Here is a 10,000-nt window from a genome sequence, read left to right on the forward strand (position 1 = left end):
TTCCCTTCTTTCCTCCTTTCCCTTCCATCTTCTCCCACCTCCTCTCTCTCTCTCTTCTCCTACCTCCTCTCTCTCTCCTCCTCCTCCTCCTTTCCCTTCCCTCTTCCCTCTCCCTTTTATCTCCTCTCTCTCCTCCTTTCCCTTCTTCTCTTCCTCCTTTCCCTACCCTCTTCCCTCTCCTCCTACCCCCCCCTCTCTCTCCTCTTTTCCTCTCTCCTCTTCCCCCTTTCCCCTTCCCTCTTCCCTCCCCTCCTCCTTCCTATCTCTCTCCTCCTATCTCCCTCTCTCTCCTTATTTCCCCTCTCCTACCTCCTATCTCCTCTCTCTCCTCTCTCTCCTCCCTCTCCTCCTATCTCCTCTCTCTCCTCTTATCTCCTCTCTCTCCTCCTACCTCCTCTCTCTCTTTTTCCTCCTTTCCCTTCTCCTCTTCCTACCTCCCCTCCTACCTCCTCTCTCTCTCTCTCCTCCTTTCCCTTCTCCTCTTCCTCCTCTCCTCCTATCTCTCTCTCTCTCTCTCCACCTTCATTGCTGGAGACAAATGTTCACTCCATCAGCGGAATGGCAAACACTCTCTCCCCCTCTCTCTTTCCTCCTTTGCCTTCTTCTCTTCCTCCTTTCCCTTCCTCCTATCTCCTCCTATCTCCTCTCTCTCCTCTTATCTCCTCTCTCTCCTCTTATCTCCCCTCTCTCCTCTCTCTCCTCCTATCTCCTCTCTCTCCTCCTATCCCCTCTCCTCTTCCTATCTCCTCTCTCTCCTCCTACCTCCTCTCTCTCTTTTTCCTCCTTTCCCTTCTCCTCTTCCTCTCTCTCCTCCTCTCTCTCCTCTCTCTATCTCCACCTTTATTGCTGGAGACAAATGTTCACTCCATCAGCGTAATGGCAAACACTCACCTGTTAAAGTGATAACGACGGATGACTCTGACACTTGACACCCGGGAGACGAGGATTAGGAAGGAGATGAGGAAGAGAGAAAAGAGAGTGGGAGATAAATGAGGGAGAAGGAGGGATGGGAAGAAGAAGGGGGGGTGGGGAAGAGATGGAGGAAGAGATGAGGAGATGGAGAGGTGGAGGAAGATATAAGGAGATGAGGAAGAGAGAAAAGAGAGTAGGAGATAAATGAGGGAGGAGGAGGGATGGGAAGAAGAAGGGGACGAAGAGATGAGGGGATGAGGAAGAGAGAAAGTAGATTGGGAGATAAATGAGGGAGAAGGAGGGATGGGGAAGAAGAAGGGGGAGGGGGGAAGAGATGAGGAGATGAGGAAGAGAGAAAAGAGAGTGGGAGATAAATGAGGGAGGAGGGAGGATGGGAAGAAGAAGGGGGGGGGGAGATGGAGGTAGAGATGAGGAGATGGAGAGGTGGAGGAAGATATAAGAAGATGAGGAAGAGAGAAAAGAGAATGGGAGATAAATGAGGAGAAGGAGGGATGGGAAGAAGAAGGGGGGGGAAGAGATGAGGATATGAGATAGAGAGAAAAGAGAATGAGAGAGAAATGAGGGAGAAGGAGGGATGGGAAGAAGAAGGGGGAGGAAGAGATGAGGAGATGAGGAAGAGAGAAAAGAGAATGAGAGAGAAATGAGGGAGAAGGAGGGATGGGGAAGAAGAAGGGGGGGGGGAGAGATGGAGGAAGAGATGAGGAGATGAGGAAGAGAGAAAGGAGAATGGGAGATAAATGAGGGAGAAGGAGGGATGGGAAGAAGGGGGGGGAGAGATGAGAGATGAGGAAAAGAGAAAAGAGAATGGGAGATAAATGAGGCAGAAGGAGGGATGGGAAGAAGAAGGGGGAGGAAGAGATGGAGGAAGATATGAGGAGAGGAGGAAGAGAGAAAAGAGAATGAGAGAGAAATGAGGGAGAAGGAGGGATGGGAAGAAGAAGGGGGAGGAAGAGATGAGGAGATGAGGAAGAGAGAAAAGAGAATGAGAGAGAAATGAGGGAGAAGGAGGGATGGGAAAAGGGAGGAAGAGATGAGGAAGAGAGAAAAGAGAATGGGAGATAAATGAGGGAGGAGGAGGGATGGGAAGAAGAAGGGGGATGAGATGGAGGAGAGATGAGGAGATGAGGAAGAGAGAAAAGAGAATGGGAGATAAATGGGGGTGAAGGAGGGATGGTAAGAAGGGGGGAGATGGAGGAAGATATAAGGAGATGAGGAAGAGAGAAAAGATAATGAGAGATAAATGAGGGATGGGGAGAAGAAGGGGTAAGAGATGGAGGAAGAGATGAGGAGATGAGGAAGAGAGAAAGAAATGAGAGATAAATGAGGGAGGAGGAGGTATGTGGGAAGGATAGGAAGATGGAAGGGTGGGAGGAAGAGGTGGAAGAGGGAGGGTGGAGGGACGGAAGGAAGAGGAAGGAGAGAATGAAAAGGAAAGATGGAAGGGTGGGAGGAAGACGGGGAAGAGAGGGAGGAGTGGAGGATGAAAGGAAGAGGAAGGAGAGGATGAGAAGAGGGAGATTGCGAGAAAGAGGAGGAGGGTGAAGGAGAGCGAGAGGGAGAGGGAGAGGGTGAAGGTGAAGGAGTGGGAGGGAAGGAGAGGAAGAGGGAGAGGTAGACTGTGAGGGTGAAGGAAAGGGAGAGGGAGAGGGAAGTGGAGAGGGGAGGGGAAGATAAATAGGGAGATAGATAGATAGATAGATAGATAGATAGAGAGAGAGAGAGAGAGAGAGAGAGAGAGAGAGAGAGAGAGAGAGAGAGAGAGAGAGAGAGAGAGAAAGAAAGAGAGCGAGAGAGAGAGAGAGAGAGTGAGAGAGAGAGAGAGAGAGAGAGAGAGAGAGAGAGAGAGACAGAGAGAGAGAGAGAGAGAGAGAGAGATCGAAGGTGAGAGAAACTGGAAGAAAGATATAGGAGATAGAAAGTAAATCAGTTTTATAGTGTCGAGCATCTCTTAAATCCGGCTCATCTCGGGTGCAGATGACAGCATCCCGGAAAGTTTTGTGGCTCGAGGGATAGATAGATAGATAGATAGAGACAGAGGGATAGATAGATAGATAGATAGAGAGGGATAGATAGATAGATAGAGAGATAGATAGAGAGGGATAGATAGATAAATAGATAGATAGAGAGAGAGAGAAGGAGAGAGAGAGAGACAGACAGACAGAATAAAAAGTAATGAATAACAGAGCAAATCTTTTTAGTTCCTATATCCTTTTTCTTTTTTTTCGCTTTCTCTTTATCTTTCGCTTTCTCTCTCTTGCTGTTAGAAAGTCTATCTAGTTATGTTCCTTCTTTTCTCTCTCTCTTTATCAGTTCTTCCGTCCTTTCTTTCTTCATTATACAATTTATGATTATTATCTACATATCAGACTTTCTTATTTTAATTGTTTACTTATTTATTCATTAGTTTTTTATTTGTTTGTTTATTCATTTGTTTGTTTTGAGCTAAAGCATCACATTTTCAGGTTCTTAAGTTAAGGCTTAATGTGAATGCTATAAAATGCTATATTTAATGTGATAATTGCGCTTATTTGTGCATATTTAGTGTATAAACTGCAATGAATATTTTTGTGTCAGTATGGTCATTTTTACCCCTTTAATAATTCATAGTTTTGTATTTTTCATATGTGTAATATAATTCTCTTTTTGATATCTGAACATCCTGGAAGGTGGGCTATATTTTTCTGAATAAAAGTATATTTCATTTATAGTCTCCTTTTCTATGAGATATACCTGTATTACAAGTGATATGCTTTTTTGTAAATCATTTTTTGATAAAATTCGAGAGGTGTCGGAAATCGTTCTTCAAATTTTCTTTTAATAACATTATTTTTTTCTCCACTTCCTTCTTTTCCTTCCTTTCTTTTCCCTTCTCCTTTCTCTTCTTCCTTGCCATTCCCCTTTCTCTTCTTCCTTGCCATTCCCCTTTCTCTTCTCTTTTCTCTTCTTCCTTTCCCTGCCCCTTTCCCTTCCTTTCCTTTTCCTTCTCCCTTTTCTTCTTCCTTTCCCTGCCCCTTTCTCTCGTTCTCCTACTTGTTTCTTTCTCTCCCTCTCCTCATATATTGTTGGAGACGAATGTCCTCTCCATCAGCGCGGTGTCAGTCGCTTTATCGTTAGAGCGATATCAGGAAATTTTGAATGACGACTTCCGAATACCTCGATTTTGACGAACTTTCCCTTTTGAGCCAATTTTCCCCCTTTGCCGCCGCCGAGACTTCCCCTGAGTAACCGCCCCCCTTCCGCAGGTGCCACCCGTGCGGCGAGGCCTATCTCTACTTCTTCTCGCCCGAACTCAGCTCCCTGCTGGAGGGGCTTCACGAGGCCGTCTCCAAGCTGATCTCGGCCTCGGCAGCGGACGACGTCTCCCTCATCAGCGACCTGTCGGAGCTCTCGGGCGCCCTCAGCTCCGTGGTGGTGTTGCCTCAGCGTCTGCCGGACCCGCCCAAGATGCGCAAGTCCACCTCCGTCATAGATCTGGCTCAGATTCACGAGCTGCAACCTCTGTGCAACATCCACACTCCGACCCGCCTGAGCAGCAGTCAGTGCAACCTGGCTGAGGAGCTGCGAGGAGAGCCGCCCTTGCCGGGCCGCCTGCTGGGCCACTCCCGCCGCCGCTCGATGAGCGAGACGAACCTCGCCAAACTCTGCCTTGACGAGACCGACGAAGAGCTCGAGTCGCGTGACGACGACCTCGAAGACGCTGACCTCCGCCAGGCAGACCTCCCGAAGGACCGCACGTCCTCCTCTGGGTCCTACAACTCCTACCGGTCCACAGACTCCGGCGTCCGGCTCTCAGCCTCCCCCTCCACGCACTGCGACGGCGGCCGCTACATGTCCGAGAACGCCGCCCGCCGCTTCGTCACCAAGTCCGACTCGATAGACTCCGGCGTCAGAACGAAGGACGAGAACAGGGAGGTGGCAGCGGAGGGCGACGAGGCCAAGAAGGCGGATCCCCAGGCAGGGGACGGAAAGCAGGAGTCCTCCAGCCGGCGGGGCATGAGCGCCCTGGAGGAGGAGCCGGACGTGGAGACCAAGGTGGGCGCGTGGTGCCTGCAGAGCGCAAGGGCCAGGAAGTCCTTCTTCGCCAAGAATCTAAACGTGACGTGTGCGGCTCACAAGGAGAGAAAGAAAGGGAGTTTGAGCAGGACCATGTCGGAGTCCTACAAGGAGGTGACCGACAAGCATGACGAGTTCAGGCGGCTCTCGGAGTTCACGACGTCCTCAAAGGCGTGCACAGTGTATGAGGAAATAGTCGACGTCCTGAAGCCTCTGACCCAAGCCAACCAGCAAGCAAAAGAGCACGATTACGAGGAGCTTGACAAGTGCCGGAGAGATATTAAGCGGAGTTACAGTTTCCAGGAAAAGACGAAGCCTCCTCCACTGCCTCCCAGGCGGCCGAAGTCCTTCTCTCCTGACCCGTGGGCGGAAGAGGCTCTGTCCAAGTCAGGTACTCTCAAGAAAATCTTTGGTCTTTCATTTCAAAGCAAATCTCATTCCACAGAAAGCATGCTCGATGTGAGCTCAGGATATGATGATTTGTCCACATTAGGTAGTGAGGATATGGCCATGGTGCAGGCCCTGGGCACTCTGCCTAGAGTCAAGAAGAAACCCGTTGATAGACGAGAGCGTCAGTCAAGCCGTTCAGCATCCCCCAAAATGTCGCCAAAACAGAAGGCAAGATCTCTTTTTGGTGTTTCCCCGAGTAGGTCCCCCATGATTCCTAGGCCCAAACATCTTTTTCTCTTTAAGGGTTCTGGCAAAAATGATACACAGACCTCACCGTTGTCTAAGCCAGGATTTAGACTTCACCGTCAGTTTTCTCTTCAGGGTCAGCGGACGCCCAGCACGGACAGCTCCCTCGCGGACGCCTCCACGCCAGAGACGCCCCAGCAGCAGCAGCAACAGCAGCAGCAGCAGGCGTGTCAGCACCGGCAGTACTGGCGTCCCGAGGCTTCCAGTGGTCCCCCTGGCGAGCCTCCCGACGCAAGTGAGGAGGCAGCGGGAGGACATGCTGGAAAAGACTCTTATGCTTTCCTCAAGTCACCAAAGTTAATGTCAAAGACTTTTAGCTTCTTAAAGAAATTCCCTAAAGAGAAAAGCGGCTCTTTAGAGAGAAAACGTAAGTCGGGCATTAACTTTTTACCACCCCAAGATCTCTCCACAAAGTTCCCCAACAGTTATTCCATGGACAGTTTCGCGGTAGACAAAGGGTCCCAGAGCTGCGGGACGCCCGTCAGGGACACGGACTCGGACTGGGCGGACGCCGACGTCGTCCCCGGGAGCAGATTGCGCTCCATGTCCTATTTGCCGCCTTCCTCGCCAGCCATAAGGATCCCCTTCCACTCCCACCACGACTCCGTGACTACCACTCCTGCGGGAACTCCCACGGGCCACTCCTTCAGTCCCCTTCGGAAACTAAGCTCCCCACAGCCCCCGACGGATCCCTCTCTGTGGAGGGACGAAGGGGACTGCTGGAAGGAGTGCGACTCTCGCCTCCTACCTGGTGGGTTCCCACCTCCCCCTCGGGAGCCTCCGCCTCCCCCCGCCCCCCACGAGCCTCACTATGCCAACCTGCCCCACCACACCCACGACCAGGACTACATGTCCATGGACGAAGTTCGAGGGGCCTACAGGAGGATCTCGAGCGCCTCTGTCGGCGAGGCAAGAAGAGACAGCGGGGGCTACCTGTCCATGGGCGAGATCCGCTCCTTCCGGGCAGGCGACACCCCGGACTGCCCCGGCTGCAGCCACGCGCCGGGCAGCATCACGCACCACGACTGCCACCCGGAGCGCGAGGCCATGCCCGAGGACCACGAGTACATGACGATGGATGACATCCAGACCGTACTCCACACGGAGTTCCCGGGGATCTACTCCTCGAAGGAGGAGAAGGAGCTGTACAAACACTGTGGGTACAAGAGCGCCCCCGCCAGCCGCAAGACCTCGTACTCCGAGGGCTCCGATTACCTCACGCCTCAGGAAGTAGGGCGCATGATCCGGAGGGAGGTCCTGGCGATACGCCGAGGAGGCCGAGAGGTGCCCGTGGAACACCCTCACCACATGCACGCGCACGCGCACACCTACGACCCTCACCACCACACAATGGATCCCCACCTCCACCAACACGACCCCCACCACCACCACCAACACGACCCACCTCCTCACCACCACCAGCAGGAATCCCACGTCCACCACCATGACCCCCAACACCCGCAGTATCACCACCACTAACACCACCAACACCTGGAAAGCCAACACCACCATCAGAAGACAAGCCAAGGCCACTCGACGCCACCCTGGCTCACTCTGCACAAAGACGCCTCTGGACTCTTACAATTCTTTGGCCTTAAGATCACCATGCTCATGAATATGCATTGTGTGCTTCTTTTTTACATATATACATATATATATAATTCCCTTGCAACTTATCAATGCACCGTTATGGATATATATATACATCTCTATGTATATATAGTTATACTAAATGTGTATGTGCTTCGGATGGATGCACATACGAAACCCATGGAAGAAAAGGTACGAAAAGGTACTTAAGATGTTTGTTTGTTTTTTAAAGATCTTTGGAAGACTTTGACTTTCCCCGTTTGAATCTACAGCGATGGTGCCAACATTCCCCGTGCCAAGACTCATAGCTGTACCGAAGCTCAAGTCATACTAGAGAGTGTACAGTTTAGAATTATCTACCATAGACATAATTGTCTGAGACAAGATAGGTATTGAAATTCCTCGATTATTTATTTCTGGTATTCGGTTTTTGAGATCATTTATAGCTGAGAATACCTGTGCTTTGTCTCCACCAATGCTCCTTCCTCTATCATAGCAGGTACGAATATGTCATAATTTTTTCACAACACTTGGTATATTTAGATGGATTTCCATTTGAGTATAGATTAGCTTTGTAAATTTTATGTGACACAACGACCGTAGGATTTTAATATACAAGCTTTGAGATGTTTATATAGACCTTATCATGTCCTCAGATATTTTGGATTGGTGCAGTATCCCCTCGACTCAATACTAGTTTGTTCCATTCTGTTCGTCGTGAAGGTGCCAGGCAGAAGTGGCACTTGTGAGGAGGGTCAGTCAAGAGTGAAAGTGAAAGTGTGAATAGGTTTCCAAGAGTTTTTCTATTTCTCTCTCTTCTCTCTCCGAGTGTGTTTTGGAGATGTATCAACACAGATTTTTCAGATACTGTGTATCACTGTTTGTTTACGTTCATATATAATACCCATCGCTGCCTTCATTGTAATAACCGTGAATTTCAGAAAGTTTTCTACAAAGTCTTTGGAAGTGAAAAAGTCATAGTTTATACTCGCCTTAAACTGTTATAATGTTATGATATGATTTAAACTTGTACGTATTGAAGATTGTGAAGGATGTCGATTAGTCAGCTTAGTCAGTCCTAAGCTGAGTAGAACTGTTGCCTCACTTCCTCCGTGATTTAGCATTGTTGTGTGATATTATGCAGAAGAAAATGAGGATAATTTTAAAGCCTTTGAACTCCTTTTCTCTCAATGAACCAAAGATCTTAACGCGTTGTGTGTACGATGTTTCGACTTTCATTAAGGAAACGCAGACCTGCCTTACGAAACGGAAGTGAGATCAGTATTAATAGATATGTAAATCAGACCCAACTGTGCCAATCGACTCCAGTAAAACTACACTTCAAAGTGCCAGGCTGACCCACACTGCCTTTACGTGCAAAGTGCCACTCTCGCCTGTAACCTCACCATTAGGACGTTTTTCTCGGATAGCATTTTGTGTAGAGCAGACAACCAAGAGGGGTGGGTGTTGTCTGTGTATTGCGTATTGTTAAAGGGTGTCTTCTTTGGGTATCCCACGATCTGGTCCCTTGTTCATTATTAGTTAAGTGAAGAGAGGTGGTCTACTAGCCACGAGCAAGGCACGGGTTGCTTTGCTTGTGACGAGCGACGCATGGTCTGTTGCTGGCTCCTCTGCTAGCCACGTTGGACCACCAATCAGCTGTCTTTCTGAGATGGACCAGATGCAGCTAGTGATGGGAAGGGAAGGAAAGATTTTTTTTCCCGAGAGAACCTGATAGGTCTCCGGGAAAGACCCAAAGGGAGCAAGGGGGAAGAGTTGTCGGTGTCTGCACTCCATGTACTTTTTTTAAAAATCCAATCTTAAATGTGTATACCCTGTAAGTGGCTAGGAACACTGCCATGTGCTACTCCAGAGACAATACTACAGATGTACATTTTATTACTGACGTATTACTGATAGGTTGAGGTAGACCATTTCGTTCGAACACGAGGAGGGAGTCTCGAACACCATGACTTCTGAGACGAAGCCGGCGCCAAGCCAGGACGGGCCAACAGATCGCACAATACCCACACAATATGGTGTGACCCTACATTGACCTTAGGGCATTTTCTCTTGTTTGACCTTGTGACCTTCAAGGTGACTTCCATTGCCAGTTTGAAATGTTTCGAAACGTGATTTCGTGCGCCGCTCACTCCCGAAAAAATGCAAATGATGAATAACTCCGGAAGTCACAACCACTGCCTGGGTGTCTCTGGTGTCATTGATGTTGATTGTGACTTGCTTCGTGTTGCTTCGGTTGTTTTGGCATAATTATTGGTGTATTTGTTGTCCTCTCTCTCTCTCTCTCTCTCTCTCTCTCTCTCTCTCTCTCTCTCTCTCTCTCTCTCTCTCTCTCTCTCTCTCTCTCTCTCTCTCTCTCTCTCTCTCTCTCTCTCTCTCTCTCTCTCTCTCTCTCTCTCACCGCCTGCTACTTCACACCTGTAAACTCCATTATGCTTTTTTTTGTTTCACAATTATCAGTTTCTACTTTTCTCTATCCTTATAACCCCCTTTTCTTTTCTTCTTCTTTTGTCCCCATTTCTTTCTTTTCCTCCTCAATCTCACTCCGACTACCATGCCGTTGTATCAATCACAACACTAGTGTCAGCAGTCTGGTATCCAGACTTATTACGTCAGCGCACATTTCCCTTGAATGAAACCGTGATCGCGTGGACGCCAGCCTCACCAGAGCGCAGAATCAGCTGTTCTTTGCGTCCATAGCACTCTG

The 10,000-nt window shown here is 49.2% G+C and overlaps 1 protein-coding gene across 1 annotated transcript in view; it reads left to right on the forward strand.

Moving 5' to 3' along the window:
- LOC113803374 (uncharacterized) overlaps positions 1-10,000 on the forward strand; it is a gene marked incomplete at its 5' end in the record, with an annotated part of 155,015 nt that overhangs the window by 142,984 nt on the left and 2,031 nt on the right. The window contains 1 exon segment of the mRNA XM_070123774.1: positions 4,176-10,000. This exon segment is cut by the window's right edge and continues 2,031 nt beyond it. Coding sequence (XP_069979875.1) covers positions 4,176-7,161 — 2,986 coding nt within the window.

Source organism: Penaeus vannamei, chromosome 7 (genome assembly GCF_042767895.1).
Source record: "Penaeus vannamei isolate JL-2024 chromosome 7, ASM4276789v1, whole genome shotgun sequence".
In the NCBI taxonomy this organism is placed as follows: Eukaryota; Metazoa; Arthropoda; class Malacostraca; order Decapoda; family Penaeidae; genus Penaeus; species Penaeus vannamei.